Source organism: Ammodytes marinus, assembly GCF_949987685.1.
Source record: "Ammodytes marinus genome assembly, chromosome: 1".
Classification (NCBI taxonomy): domain Eukaryota; kingdom Metazoa; phylum Chordata; class Actinopteri; order Uranoscopiformes; family Ammodytidae; genus Ammodytes; species Ammodytes marinus.
In genome coordinates, this window is record NC_137230.1 from 26,097,127 (window position 1) to 26,113,343 (window position 16,217).

At 37.7% G+C, this 16,217-nt stretch overlaps 1 protein-coding gene across 1 annotated transcript; it reads left to right on the forward strand.

The window, feature by feature from the left end:
• Positions 1 to 6,804: 6,804 nt before the first annotated feature.
• Positions 6,805 to 15,523, forward strand: LOC307255605 (annexin A2-A-like). The gene is made up of 13 exons (XM_080034324.1): positions 6,805 to 6,866; positions 8,422 to 8,483; positions 9,108 to 9,201; positions 10,792 to 10,886; positions 11,044 to 11,157; positions 11,699 to 11,789; positions 12,233 to 12,312; positions 12,772 to 12,831; positions 13,485 to 13,578; positions 13,835 to 13,930; positions 14,779 to 14,837; positions 14,992 to 15,114; positions 15,297 to 15,523. The coding sequence occupies exons 2-13, from the start codon at positions 8,433 to 8,435 to the stop codon at positions 15,354 to 15,356; spliced, it is 1,017 nt and encodes a 338-aa protein (XP_079890450.1). The 5' UTR covers positions 6,805 to 6,866; positions 8,422 to 8,432; the 3' UTR covers positions 15,357 to 15,523.
• Positions 15,524 to 16,217: the final 694 nt, after the last annotated feature.

A 16,217-nucleotide genomic window follows, 5' to 3' on the forward strand; every position in this document is an offset into this window, starting at 1 on the left:
CTGTGTTTTATTAGCCCCTCGGCTGTAAAGCCCCAATTGACCAATATACGATCCCAAACTCTGAACTGACACTTGATGAGACCAATTAGAACCAATTTATATGGTGCAACTTATCTCTACACTTTTTATCTGCACTGTATTCTTGCACTATACTTTCGGGTTTGTTTGTGTCTAAGGTAGCTCTCTTCACTTGTGTGTTTCTACTATACATTTTTCTTCTATTGCATTGTTGAGAGGAGCCTGGGATTTACGAATTGAATTGTCAATGACTGCTGCAGCAATTGTTGTGCATATGACAATAAACCATCTTGAATCAAGTGACCGTTTCTTGCAGGTACTGTAGCCTTTTAGTTATTTTTCTCAAATTTATATATTTTTTGTGACAAATCAAAAATAAAATGACCTAACACACAACTAATCCACTCTACTCTGTAGTATTTACACAGCTAACACCAGTGTCCACAATACTGCATTTTGAGATGAAGCGTAGAGGTGTAGGTGGGTGTGGTTTGGGGGGACCTACCTGAGTTGTTCAGTCCGGGTCCAGCAGCATCCCACAGAGCTGCGGCGGAGAACCTGTGAAGCCCTGCAATAATAGGAGCACTGTAGGAGGATTATGGAGGAACTCTGCTAACAGGATTACCAGGAAAGTGAAGGGCAGCGGGATGTACAATGGGATGGGATGGCGGTTCAGATTAGATTCCCAAAAGCTGAAACATGAAGGGAACCTTCAACCAAACTGTGTTCCTCAGGCTGAACATGTTGAAGAAAAGAACCATTGACAATGTTTGTTAGAACTGTGAAAAGCCAAATGGAAACACTTATTTGCCATCTTCCTCAGAGTCAGATGGGATTATAAACATGTTTTATCACTCTGCGTTTGGTACAGACAAAAGAGGTATAGTTCTGGACATCTTTAGCCAAGTTTAGCACACAGAGGGGATGGGATTATAAGAACAATATGAAAAGGTAAATAAATGATAATGAATTTGTATTCATTTGATAGCAGGATTTTACAATTGTTGTTGAAGTGGAGCTCATTTTGAGCTATTTCGTTGCGGACTGCAACAAATAATTATTTCTATTATGAATTCATCTGCTGGTTAGTTTCTCCACTAATCAATGAATTATTGGTATGTAAATATTCTGTCTATTGCCGTCACAATGAGCCAGAGCCCAAAGTGACACCTTCACAAAGCTTGTTGTGTCCAACCAACAGTCCAAAGCTCAACATTATCACAAACACATTAAAGAAGAAGTAAGCGATATATATCTAGGTTAATATACGTGTTAAATCGCTCTATATTCATACAAACTTTTCTGGTATCATACAACCGTTTATCCAAACAGAGGAGAGAATACTACAAACGGGCACAACTCTTTGCATAGAGGTGAAGGAAATACAGCTACAATGGCGGAAAAGGTAAACATGCATTACTGCAACTATTTTCAGAAAGGTTTTCTGTTAGCACTGTTTTACTGTGTAGACATTTACACACACCGGTGACGACCAATTCCACATGTGTTTGCAGCTTTGTTAGCTATAAGCTAGATACTTTTGATGCTGCAGCTGAACGTGCACACTTTTTGTTTCCTGTTCTGAGACTGGGTGGAACTTTAGTTTAGCTTATACTGGTATGAAAACCGGCTGATTTGCCATTAAGCACCATGTTTCTCAGACTCCAGAAAGGAACCAGAGCCAGAATCAGAACCGTGTCGGTGTAAAAGTAGCATTGGAGCCTCAGTTGATGTGACATAACTTTTGCTTTGCAAAGGATTATTGGTCTGAAACACCAGAAAACTAGTTAGTTTGCGCGTAAATTGACTGCATGTAATAGGACATCCGGATATTTTTCAGCATACTGCATTTGACAACAGGTATTGGGACATCCTAAATCATTTTCTACAATACTAAATATTAGCTAAAGTAGGGGTATTGGCACACACCCCTTGTCTTTTCTTTTTAAATTCCATACATTCTTCTTCCATGTCGAAACCTGATGCAAATGTTAGCCACAATCCAACTTTTCGTTTGACAGTTGTGTGGTAGGTTGTGGTGATAAATATGCAAGTAATGGCTAATTGAGTGGAGACTCTCGCCTGCATTGGAGATAAGCAGTGAGCTACAGAGGTCTGGTGAGCTCGCCTCTGTCTATCTGCACCACACAAACCGGTTGTTCCAACTTCAAACTTCTTCAGCCCCAACCAACGTTCACTCAAGTGACTTGGGGCAGTTTATCAGACTTCACACGACTATCTCTAGAGGCACCAAAGGCTTTATACTACTTTAACACATGTTACTTGCATTGTAACTCCAAACAACAGGAAACACACTGGGATCTAAGCCACTTCCTTTAAATGTTTTAATATGTTATGATAAGACACTGAATTAATCAATATAATCTTTTTTACATTTCAAGTTTATTTGACAGACAACTGTATTTACTTAAAAAAATCAAAAAATAATGTCTTTGACTTCTTGATGCACTGTTTTGCTTGATTTAACTATACCTTATTTCCTTTTGGCTTAAATACATTCTAAAATTTATTTTTGAACAACATACAATAATTTACTGAATATGTTTCCTCTATAATAATTTAACAATATTACAGATAATAATACAGAGCCTCAGGTTCAAGTTTGCTTCATTTGTGCCAGCCTCTCAGCTGGGAGCATCTTGCAGCAGATCCAGGTTAAAGCTGTTAATGTTGCCCTGAGTAGGATTAGCTGCATACGAAGTTAAGTCCAGTGTCAGCTAAACAGAGGATTGACCACCATTGATTGACCAGATCAGAGACTTGAGAAGACCTCAACCAGGTTTCTTAAACGTTTTTGTCCAGCAAACTAATGTGAGAAAGGAGTATTTCATCCTAAAAGTATTAGAGAAAATTCTGGGTTTAGAAAGCGGTCCTTTCATTCTTAAAAAAAGATCAAGTTGCGTAAGTTAAACAACTAAATTAAAATCAAGATCTGGCAACATTGTATTTAATTCCCACTGCAAGGATTTAAGACCATTTGAATTATGCATTTAGTACATGTTGAATTCTGGTTGATATGGTATAATTAAATGTGTCATCATGAAAGGACCTGAGGTAAAACGAGTTCACACTGCCCTCCTGTGGAGAAGCTGCTTACTGTAACATCAGAGTATCATGTGGTTTGAATCAGTGCAGTTGACTGATTCAGACCTTTATGGTGGTTATGTGTTTGTCACAGTGAACGTTTGTCAAAAAAAGGCCATAAGCAGTAAGGTCCGCATCAAAACTATAAAAACTAGGAGAGTAGTTGCATTTCACTGATAGCAAAAAACAAAACAAAACAACTCAGATGTACTGATTCTTTGGCTTTTAGATGAGTTGAATGAGGACAGAAATAAAATCCCAAAGGAGAAAAAAAAATACAAAAATTAAAAAAACAGAGGCAGGGATAAAACGTAGAAGAAAGTCAAATGAAAACAACTGACTGGGTTGTGTTCAGTGAGCACTTATCTAATAACTTCTTACATAATCATGGTGCAATTTTACCTTATTTTTTATTTTCTTTACATTAAACTGAACATATTCTCCACATCTGTTTCCAAATGAACTCCTAATACACATACATGTTATGCTTAACAATTATGTTATGCTTATGCTTTATGTCCCACAAGCCCGGTCTGAGCTGATGGGAAAGACAGCTTTTAGCTTCAGTGCCCCCGACTCCTGGAACAACTTACAGCTAAAAATTAAACTAAATACATTAATATCCTTTGGCCAATTTAAACAGACTATCCTGGATCTGCCAAACTCTACTTGTAACTGTTTTAATTAGACTATATTGTACTTTATTCCTTTTAATTGCTGCCACTCTTCACCACTTTGTAAATGTTTCAATTGTTTTTTTTCTCTTCTCTTCACTTGTTGTGTATTTGATGTATTTGCATTGAATATTTTGTATGTATTGTTGTTTTGAATTTATTTTGAACTCGACGTCATTGAAAATGAGGGTCACCCCTCAATTGGTCTCTCGAGGATAAATAAAAGTTAAATGAAATGAAATGAAATGAAATGAAATGAAAATGTTTCTAAACAGAATGATCTCTGAGCAGTTCATTCTCCATGTGAAAGCAGAGGCTATAGGCTATGACACACACAGATACAGATATGAGTCACAGTTGTGTGACTGATTGTTTCTATGGTAACCATGCCAACAGTAATTGCCTTAACTTCAGACAAGAACACAAACTTTGTGACTGAGTGATAACATCGCTCTGTAGGAAAAATTCCATCTCAGTCCAGATTAAATGCAAATTCTGGCCGAATCCCCAGAAAATGGTAAGAAGAAAATTCATTTTTTTTTTTTTTTAAAGAAGAGGAATCCATGAGATGACGCCATTAATAGATGGAAAACAATACGGAAAACTATGATGAAAATATAACATTCGCACAGATCCCATCTTTTTGAATTTCCATCTGTGTGTTTCTACCCTGAAGCTTATTCAAAACAAGTGGCTGAACTAAGCTGGATACTTGAAACTTTCATCTCATGATATTTTGGTTTCCTACTGAATGTCTTTTTGATGGTATAGCCTATTTCAAATTATCCAATCAAAACTGCCCTCCTGTCTTATGGCCCGCCTCCACTTCCTGTTTTCAAACGACTTGCATAACACCAACACTACAAAAAACGCCTCTACTGAAACGCTGTCATCATTTTTAACAGCATCTTCCTCACATATCCGATCATATGCAGCTTTTGATTGTTGCATCATGGCAACACAGGCTGTTTTCACTAACTGAGAATTCAGTGCCTCCCTGTGAGGGCAGCTCACATTCCTTTAGATAACACAACTTCACTTCTTAATGAGAAAGTCTTTCTACCAGAGAAAAACTGGGTAAATATCTGTGATACAGAACACCTGGTCTGTTGTATCAGCAATTGGTAAAGGATACTTTTGATTTGTTAAAGTGCCGAGGGTTGGAAAGATGCCAAGAAAATCAAACAGTGACAATTTAATGATTGCTATGAACCTTAAACCGTTTCCTCAAAATGATTTCCAGGAGAACTTATGTAGTTTGAGTATTTACCCCACGAACAATTACAGAATAGCCTGTGTATGTCGTATTTATAGGAGACAGGCATTGGGTTTCACACAGTATTACCTGCCAAATACCAAAGCTTATATCTCTGCAAATAATGCAAGGGATGATTTCTCATTGATGACTGTATCCCCCTACCTTCTCCACTCAGCAGCAAATAAGTGCATAAAGGACATTAAGGAATCTTTGGAAAAAGAATACATCTTTCTTTGAGGACAATAAACAGTGAATTTCATGTCATCAATCAATACATTCCTGAAAAAAACATTGAGAGTCCTTTGTCAGTTTTTGCTGCTGGTGGAGGTAAAAAAAAAGAGGCAGTAAAGAGAACAATAGAGCTTTCCGCTAACCTTTAACTATATCCGAATGGGTTTCCTCTGTAAGTGGAAGAGTGTTGTGTTACATAATGGAGGAAACACTGCAGAGTCCAGCTGATCAGAGCCAAACAGTCAGAGGATCATTCCGACTCTGAAGCCAGGATTGACATAATTTTATTATTATTTTTCATTCTTTGCTTAATGAAACCTGATAAAACCACAATTACAATCACTACAGGAAGAAGTGTTTGCTGGAGATGCAGTGGAGCAACCTTTGAGTCTTGCGTAGGGGGGTCAGGGGAATTTGCACATTCTGGCTGCATGTGCTGTCTATTCTCTGTATTATAGATTATTATTATTGCGAGTCAAATGGTCCTTGTCATAAGAATGACAGCTTTTGTGTCATCTGGATTTGAAACATGAGGACTGCGTCTCCACTTTTTTGCAGATGATGCGGTTCTATTGCCTTGAGATTGTGACCTCCAAACGACAGGGCCAGATTTCAGCCAATGATGAAGCAGTAAGGGTAAACTTCACCACCTCATGGCCATTGTTCTCTGCTGGAAAAGTTGGATGCCCCTTTCAGGCCCTACCCAAGCCCTTCCCACTTTTAAAATGACAGCCGTGGGTGTGCAAGGTTTTATGAGTTTTATCATGACCATCTAGTTATCATGTAGAAGTTAATTTATGAACAATTACACCCACTCGCAGGTGTAACGGTTGTAAAACTGAACATAATGACGAATCTGACATGAAACCTGAAAAATGCTGGTTAATAACACTGTCATTCTGAACAGGGAAGAAAATTAAATAAACCTCAAGAAGGGCAACAAAGGAGGGATCTCTCTCCAAGGACTTAGTCTGGGTACAATGAGGTTAGGTAAGGTAAAGATTAAGGTTACTGTTAGGGTGAACATTCATTGCAGGTACAGTATCTAATGAGAGACAAACACTGGTCTCCTGCATTAATGTTGTCCAATTGTCCATAAGATAGACAATAAGCAGAACAAGAGAGAGCAGAGCAGATCACTTGAATGCAATGTGAAGTATCTCTATAGATAACTAGAGTTTATCATACTTGGAGCTCTGATTAAGCAAGATTCTTCAACAACGGTTTCAGATGTCTTTCTTTGTCTACTACTTTAATAGACACCTGCCAGTTAAACATAAACCAGTGTAGTCTCTGAGTTTAGATAAGGACCGAAAGCAGGCAGGGCGATTTGAGCCGCAGTGAGGAATTTGTCGATGTGTTCACTCTGATGTGTAAAAGTTTCATCCACTGAGTCATCCAGGCAGTCAGATGGGGCAGTGTGTGTGTGTGTGTGTGTGTGTGTGTGTGTGTGTGTGTGTGTGTGTGTGTGTGTGTGTGTGTGTAAGTCAGCTGGTATTTAAACACCACGCCCTTCCCTGTCCTGGATCATAACGGAGCTTTTTGCTACTCGCTGCCTCACTACTGCTGTTTCTCTGAAGGTAAGTGAACTTGAATAACTCTCCTACAGCTGTTTGATAGTAGAGGTTTCAGTTGCACTCTGCTAAAAGAGCACATGTGTGAACTATCGACCTTCAACTCTTATACAACACAATGTATATGTGGGTGTTTTTTTGTACTTAAGCTGCAAGAGACATTTATTGAAAAAGGTCATTCAGCATGTATTTAAAGCTAAATTCTCACCCAGGACGCTTTAGAGGTGATAACAGCCGACTGGTCAATGGGCACTTCCTTGCTGACCCTCTCTGTCTGCCTGTAATTACCAGGTCATATAATTTACAGAAGGAGGATTACAGAGGAAATGAGAGTAACACTCGTTATCTTAAAGTAGAAAAATAGTGTATGGTATTCTACAGAAAATAGCAGTTTCAAGTTTATTTCTCCTTCTCTGCATTTGTTAATCAGCAGCAGTTGGTCCTTAAATGCCATAGCAAAACGTTTAAAATAATCACATGGTGTTCAGTAGACAAATCAAAACACTCAACTGACTGAAGGCTTTTATGTTGAAACCAGCTGGATAAAGCTGCAGGGAGATGACTCAATGAAAAGTATTTTGTTAGCTGCATGTAACCAAAAACATGCATGCTTGGTTACCTCTAAATCTTCTAAATAAGACTGATCTAAAATTCAAGGATTTCAGGGAGAAGGTCATGATGACCAGGGTGAGAAATGTAGAGTAAAAGTAAATTTTAATAGAATGTTTGATGAATACCATTAATTGTGTGCACTGCACAATGATTAATGGAATGGAGCCTTTATCTATGTTATTGGTTCTATCTGTGCTTTTATTGCATCACAAGTCTGAATCCCCCTTTAAATTCCCCTTATAACTCTGCATGTTGGACTGAAACTCAGCTTCAGGAGTTTGTAAAAGCTAGGTGGCTAACTTGCCAGATTAAAAGCTGACCATCACACACTTCCAGTTCAGGTTGTATAAGAGGAGCAAGGGTCCTTAAAGCTTTCAAGTTATTTTCAATTGTACTAAATCACGATAACTGCACTGTTTATGGGTAAGTAGCTAATTAACAACAGGGAGGGCAGGGTTGGATTTCATTGAGGAAGTTCAGTGTGTGTGTTAACAGGCTCCATCCATACATCTTCGGTTTGCTTTGTGACCCATTTTCCTTATCTGCAGCCTCTCCTGTAGACACACCCTGTGTGGCACGTCCCTGTCAATAAATCAAACACACCTGCCTGAGATCTCTGACGCGTTTACAGCCCACTGGATTCTGAACAGACCATTGTTTGCTTATTCATTTTTAGAGGATCAGGAAAGGAAACCAAATGTTTCCATTGGGAGGAGGAGAGGTCAAACCTTCAGTTTGTCCTGAGCAGTGCCGGACAAAGTACTCAGATTGTTTATTTCAGTAAAAGTACTAAAACCCCACTAGGAAAATATACCACTAAAAGAAAGAGTCTATTTTCTAGAATTCGTTTTACTTTGAGAAATATAGTGGATAGAAATAACAATATTTCACTGATTGAGGCTCAGTCTGGTCATATAACAGATGCTCTAACTGTCTTGACTCCCTGCAGGTCGACTCAACATGGCGATGGTATCTGAGTTTCTGGGTCAACTGACCCTGTCATATGGAACGGTGAGTCACTTGCTGACATAAAAGTAATCATAATGTTAATATGAATAATGCTTTAACAGTTACACTTTTTCATATCATCCACCTCTAGCATACAGTTTCCAACATGTGACAATTTATGTTGACGCTGCTCTGGTTTGAATATTCTTAGGATTATAAAACTGCACGTATGTACAGGTTCTCGTATCTTTATTGCCATAGAGCTATATAATGTTTTACTGCAGTAAAAAGGTGTGGTTTGCTCTCCACCCAGAGTTCATCAGATAAAATAAAGAACAGGTTGACTGAACTAATCAATAATATATTCAGACAATTTGTGAAAAACTACAGAATATTTTCCTGATAACTTCATAGTGAATACATCTGAGCCAAACCTATTGGATTGCCGTTTTGTATGTATCATAAGTGGTTAAGTGCATCAGATCCTCAGATCCTTTACTCAAGGAAAACAAGACCAAAAAGTAAAAGTCTTAATTAATTGTTTGATAAATTGATACAGCAATGTGTCAGCAGGATTTTACTTGTAGCTGCTCTAGGTGGAGTGAGTACTCACATATATTCAATTATCTATTACTATTTTGACATTGTTGTATTGTTAATTTTACTAAAGTAAATGTTATCTTGTAGGAAGTGGAGCCCACATTCCCTACAGTGGTGCCAGTAGCAGACTTTGACCCAGCCAGAGACGCTGTTAGGATCGAGACTGCCATCAAAACCAAAGGTGAGAGAGTCCAACAGCACACCCTGCCTGCAGTCTGGAAGTTTCCACATATTTCTCGGAATTATGTAACTATGATTTGTTCTATCAGCTCATCAGTGTTTATTAAGGCCAATAACACTGGTTTCACCATGGATGTATTGATATATTTGATATAGTATTTTTCCCATTAGAAACTGGTTTCCATGATAATGCTTTCATTGTTGTAAAACTTTAAATCGTCTCTGTACATTCTGGTGAGGGAATGTGGCCAAGATAAGAAACCCTAATGCACATGTGCAATGAGTAGCAGAGAAACATTTGTTGGAATATGAACCGAGACCTAGAAGACATCACTTACGGTACTGAAAGGAAAATAGTCTCAAGGTCAATTATGACTCATTGTTTAATGGTTATAACTTTATGAAGGTTTACCTTTGGTAAAACTCTCCAATAGTAGTATGGCAAATAGTTTTACCTGGTTCAACTGGGTGTACAATACATATGTGAACAAACCTTTGACATTGAATCGGCAGCTATCAGCCGTGTAGCTCCTTACTGGTGGCACTGTCAGCTCAGTAAAAGTCCTACATATTAACTAATTAAAATACTAAAATACACAAAACAGAATGTGATACCTGTGAAGACGCACACATGACCTCACATACCATTTTACATACTGAGGTACATCTGAACAGTTATGCGCTTAAGTTTTGTATTGAAATATGTTTGAACAGTGAAATGCAATCGCCTAGCTTGCTAAGCGTAGCCACGCAAATTTTAACCAAACTATCTGTGCTGATATTAATTTATCTCAAGTCTGGTCAAATCGCCATAACACTTCAGATCCAAGTTCTTCATTCTTTAGATTTTAATGACTGATTTAATTTCCTCTAGGTCCACCGACAGGAAAAAACCACAGTTGGTGTTGCTAGCCGAACTTTAAGCCTCTGTCTGTTTTTATATGGTGCAATTGTTTTGTGTTTCTCTCAGTTTTGTTAGTGGAAAAGCAGCCAAAATATGATCTCATCCAGTTACAACCACATATCAGATATTGTTTAAACCACAACAGCATGTTTTCTTTGGAAACTGACTAAAGTTGGCAGAATTCATCTGCAGATATAACTGCAGCGGTGAGGGAATTGAATCTGTGAGATGGAGTGTACAGCTCGGAATCCTCTGTGTTTCAGATTTTCCATCTGCGGTGGTTTCCTGTGTGCGAGCTGCCATACAAACAAGACATCTCTCAGAAAAATAAAGACTTTTCATAATTTTTTTTTTAATTAAACAAAACAAAAGGAACACAAATGCTGATAATTAAATAGTTAAAGGCAGAAGAGTTCTGTATTATCATATGCATAACAGCAAAGTCATTGGCAATGAATGGTCTCAGGCTCCCTCCCACATTGCAACGTACAAAAGAGAAATATGGATACAGATATGAAGCCAAACTGTCTTTTAATTGGTTATTATAAATAAAATAGGTATGAGTTAGAGCTTAACAACAGTTAAAAGCTGAATATTTGTGATCTGCTCCGAAATAAATTGCACAGGCCTCTGAGTTTATAAAGTTGAACGCAAAATAAAAAGTTAAATCTTCAATAAATTCTGCAGGTGTAGATGAACAGACCGTCATCGACATCCTGACCAGACGCAGCTACAAGCAGCGGCGAGAGATCGCCTTTGAATATGAACGTCTTGCCAAGAAGGTTAAAAATTGTTTTCCTTTTTTCAACATGATGTACATAGACATGATTGTCTACAGTAGATGACATAACTATTCTGTTTACAATATTTTCAACATTTACATTCATTCATAATTTGAGGCATTTCAATAATTGTTTGTGTGCCCCTGTACATTTTCAGGATATGATCATTGCACTGAAGGGTGCACTGTCTGGATCTCTGGAAGCCCTGATGTTGGGTCTGATGAAAAGCGCCACTGAGTACGACGCCTCAGAGCTCAAAGCCTCCATGAAGGTCAGAGTCATTGTTGTGGAATGTAATTTAGGACATTTACTGAAGTTCTGTACTTAAAAGTATACTTAGTGCCTCTCTAGCGAACGTTTGTTTATGTTTTTAAATGACTGCGGCAATATTTGACGCTCAGAGCGTGGGCTGATCTTTTAACACGGGCACCGGACAGATCATTTCTCTTTAAACAAGCTAACGGTATATAAAGTAGTTGAAACAAACAGCATCTGGAGCAGCTCCAACAGTAAAGTTCTGCTTGATGAATCTGTATTATTACTTTTATTAACTCGGATACAATGGCCAATGTTCCGCATTACACGTTTTTTTAAACTTTTGATTCTCTAAGTTAATTTGACTTATTTACTTCTTCTTATGGAAAATTTTAAAAACCGAATGATGAAGTGTATAGAGCAGGACTAGCCAAGATTTATGCAACGGGTATGTACCAACTTTGTTGTAGAAAAGTAACATTTACAAATCAGTTGACAGACAGAATGATCTGTAATTTCAAAGTGGTAGTCTTAACTGCAGGTATATCTGTTTCCAGGGACTGGGAACAGACGAGGAGACCCTTATCGAAATGGTTTGCTCTAGAAACAACGAAGAAATGGTGGACATCAAGAAGATTTACAAAGAAAGTATGTTTGGAAACATTGTATGAAAAATATTCATTAAATCTGGAATATGGAATTTGAGCTATCAACAAAAAATAATAAATAACATGTTTAATGTTTTGCATATGAATATATGGCAATATCAGGTTTTTACATTACAAACATATGTATTGTGTCTACAGTACATTTAAATGAAAATGCCATTAATGATTATATGATAAAATATGTGAAATTAATAGTTCCACAATGGAAATGATCCAGATGTAATGTCTCACATTTGACATTTGGATTGAAAATGCAAATATCAGGAAAAATAGAATTGATATTTATATATATATTTAATGTATCCTTAAACTTAAAATGTGTTCAGTTGTATACTAATTGAATTAACTGGATTATCTAACATTGGTTACCTCAAAAGGTTTAAAATTACTCATGGTGTTCATATATTTCATTTATATCTGCAGTGTTTAAGAAGGACTTAGAGAAGGACATTGCAGGAGACACATCAGGAGACTTCGCCAAACTGCTGCTCTCTCTGGTTCAGGTAGCTTGAATGCAAACTGCTAACAACAATGCTAACTGCTAACAACACACATCTTCCATTATTTATCGTGGTGTATCGTCACAGAACAATAAAGATGCTAATAACTTGGTGTTTTTATGGACCACATTGGTAGAATGTAACTTAAGGTAACTACTAAAGTACTGTACTTGAGTACACACTTGAGGTAATAACTATTTCTAGTTTAACAGAAAATGAATCACCAATTTCTTTCTAATTTTCTGATAATACAGTAGTTCACAAGCTTTGTGAAGATGTCAAAATTGTCGAGTTTAAATATTGTTAAAATTGTAATTTTGCTATTTTGCTCTTGCATTCTGCAAGTATTGGCTCTTTTGACCCATTTCATCAGGCTGCCAAATGATGTTTATGTTAATTATGTTTGTTAAAAACACCAGGTTGCTTTCAATTTGAAATTACATTTATTTTCTTGATCTATAGACAAAGAGAGATGAACCCTCTAATGTGATTGACTACGAGAAGATTGATGAGGACGCCAGGGTGAGTCAAACCCTCCAGTTACAAGTTGGTTCATTCTTGGTGCTTAGAATGCACACACAATTTAGCAGGGACACATACATACATACACTATGCGGCAGCCAGATGGCAGCAGTAACAGCTGGATAGGCAATACGTCTCGAAATGATGTCTCCTTCTCACCAAAGTAACTGCAGCTGTCTGTGCGCAAGGGCTTAACACCCTGCTTTTCAAACGTATTAAATATAGACGCAATCACAACAACCACAATTATTTTCAGGTTTTGTAAATCACAGTGTGTGTACTAAATTGACCTATTTGCATCTACTCCCAATATTTTGCAAACTCGGGCAGAATTGCTGATATTGCATAATCACTAAGTAACACTAAACGGACAGCGGTTGTTATTTGACACGCAATAATCAGTGCGCAATCATTAGGCCTAATAGATCAGCTTGAAAGTTTTTTTACGGATGGAATTAAGTTTGCACACATTTTTATTGTACGCAAACGTTAAGTAGATCAACCCCTTAGTTATTGATACATTGTATTTAAATAGGAAGTCATCAATCACAAGACTGAGAAATGCCTCACTACCATACTTTGGTAGTGAGGCATTACACCTCAGTGCTCTCAAATTTTGAATCGTATTCTGTTCCCATGTGCACATCTCTCAGGCTCTATATGAAGCCGGTGTCAAGAGGAAGGGAACTGATGTGGCGACCTGGATCGCCATCATGTCTCAGAGGAGTGTTCCACACCTGCAGAAAGGTGAACTACACCTGTAACACTGCACACACACAGCTAATGTCTGCACACACAGTACCATATACATATCACAAGCCAATAAGGAACATTGATGTACCACATTCCTGTTTTTTCAATAGGTTTTTTTCAACATTCCATGTCAATTTGTCCAACAAGGCTGGAGAAAACCTTGTTGTAACTTTTAACAAAGGCTTCTTTCTTTACAAAACCAACACTTGAGTTTGAGTCCATTCCTTTTGATGTGTTTTTTGTCCTTCAGTGTTTGATAGGTATAAGAGCTACAGTCCGTACGACATGAAGGAGAGCATCAGTAAGGAGGTGAAGGGAGATATGGAAAAGTCCTTCCTCACTCTAGGTAAAAACACAAAAACAAAACACCACACCAGTCACTGGCAGGGTATTTTAACACTGAGTTGAAGCTGGACTGTTGACAATCACTCATCTAATCAGACACCAATAATTACTTGAACAAAACTTTTCTGACAGATGCGCCACACAGCCACCAAAGCTAGAAACAACACCCTTTTTTTCCCCGCTGAAACAGCAAATACATTTTTTGGGGTCTGGTTTTAACAGGATAGTTGATTGTGAAATAATATAGAGGTTCCCTGATAAAACAATACAAGGCACTGGGTATACACAGGTTATTTTATGTAGAAATATTCAGAATTACATGTGAAGTATTTTATATTATTTAGAAAACATCACGTTAAGACCACAGAGCTTTTGTTGATATAATGAGACAGTGAGCAAATATTCTTTAGTTATGGTGGAAGTATTATGATGCCGTACTTTTACTTATAAACATGCTTTAAATACTTCATCTCGTCAATAGCTTTGTTCCCAGTTCTCATGGTTTAATACGGTGCAATGAGAATCATATCAGTTTCAAAATCGATGTGACCTTTGGAGTGCTATGTTTTTCATAAATCTCAGGCTTAATCTTAAACCAACATGAATTTGCCACTCACTAGTACTGTCTGTAACACAGCCATATGTGTCTTCTTCCTCTGAGTCATTCAGCTCAATTAAAGGGAGTCAGAATGACAATTCACTGTTGGTTTGGGTCTGTACATGAGGTTAGATGACAGTGAAAAAAACCCAGAGTGTAACATAGTAATAACACAGTGGAATGGTGGTCCATTAAGAATGACAGGTGGTGAAGACAGGTTTATTAAATGTCTGTATGTCCTCTGTTCACAGTGGAATGCTTCCAAAACAGGCAGCTGTACTTCGCCAACAGACTCAGTGAAGCCATGAAGGTATATTTTCAAAGTCTGGTCCAGTAGGGAAAAACAACTAAGTACATTTACTCAAGTATTGTACTTAAATGCAATGTGGAGATACTTGTACTTCAGGGGATCAGACAGGAGACTTGTCTGTCAATCTGCTCTGATGATTTTTTTTTCTCTGCAGAGTAAAGGAGCCAAGGAGAAAGTGGTGACCAGGATCATGGTGTCTCGCTGTGAAATCGACCTGATGAAGATAAGAACAGAGTTCAAGAAGCAGCACAAAAGATCACTGTACCAGACCATTGCTGTGAGTATCAGCCTGTGTGTATATACAGTAAACACACTTATCAACAAAGTAACATAATTCATTTTTCAGAATGCAAAATGAGTACTTTTAATACTTTGAAATACTTTTACTGTTCTTGAACTGTAAGAAAGACTATTAATGTTGGACCATTATTAATAATATACTATTTATATATCATTCAGGAGCACACTAAAGGAGACTACCAGAAGGCTCTGCTCAGTCTGTGTGGAGGAGACGACTGAGACCTCAATGCTGTCCAGACATTTCCCAGAAGGCCACTGGGTATGGAAGGTCAGCTGACTGCAGATCTTCTTACAGTATTAGAGCCTTTGTTTCTACTTCCTCATGAAACAGATGGTGTAACTTCCATCTCTCTGAGCAGCTTCAGTTTGTGAAATAAAAACATTTAACCCAGTTTGTTTTTGTTTGCTGTTTGATAAAACAATCACGAGGGCAGCAGAGACACTTTTACTTTGTTTTGCTGAGGCTTGTGACTCAATAAAGACACTATCTGATGTTTACTTGTATGCTCCAGTAAAGGAAAAATTGAACAGGTCACTGTGTGAATAGCCCAGGTACATAGACTGTTGAGAGAGAAACCACAGAGCTGAAGGAAGACATGATGCACGGTGTCGGTAATTCCTTTCTAGTAACACTAAACCGTGCAGCATTTGGTGGCAGTTAATATCTGCACATGTAAAATAAAATAATTTGCTCATATGACCTAAATATAATTTTATTACAGCATACTACTAATTGTCGCTGCACTTAATAACGCCAAACTTCTTGAGCCCTAACAAGTTAACAGTTAACAAACACACCGTAATATCAACATGTTAGCCCAGCACTTGGGCTCTCGCAGCCAAGGGCACCTCCTTCTGCTCCCTTTTATTTAAAACAATTGCACTTTTAAAATCACTATTCCAGTTGCCTTTAGCCTTCTGTCACAAACATCCACCTTGCAAATGTCTGTCATTTTAACTCGCTACAAAAGTGAATGAAGTATGTATGTGGGAATCAGAAGTGCATGTGAGTGAATGAAAGCAGTGTTAAGTGTTTGCATGTTGCAAAGTGCAGAACAAAAGTAACAAAGCAAAACATAA

Bases quoted from the DNA above. Each gene is read 5' to 3' on its own strand.
- LOC307255605 (XM_080034324.1), top strand. From the start codon at position 8,433: ATGGCGATGGTATCTGAGTTTCTGGGTCAACTGACCCTGTCATATGGA. The intron at 11,158-11,698 runs GTCAGAGTCATT...ATCTGTTTCCAG, and splicing joins AGCTCAAAGCCTCCATGAAG to GGACTGGGAACAGACGAGGA. The intron at 12,313-12,771 runs GTAGCTTGAATG...CTTGATCTATAG, and splicing joins TGCTGCTCTCTCTGGTTCAG to ACAAAGAGAGATGAACCCTC.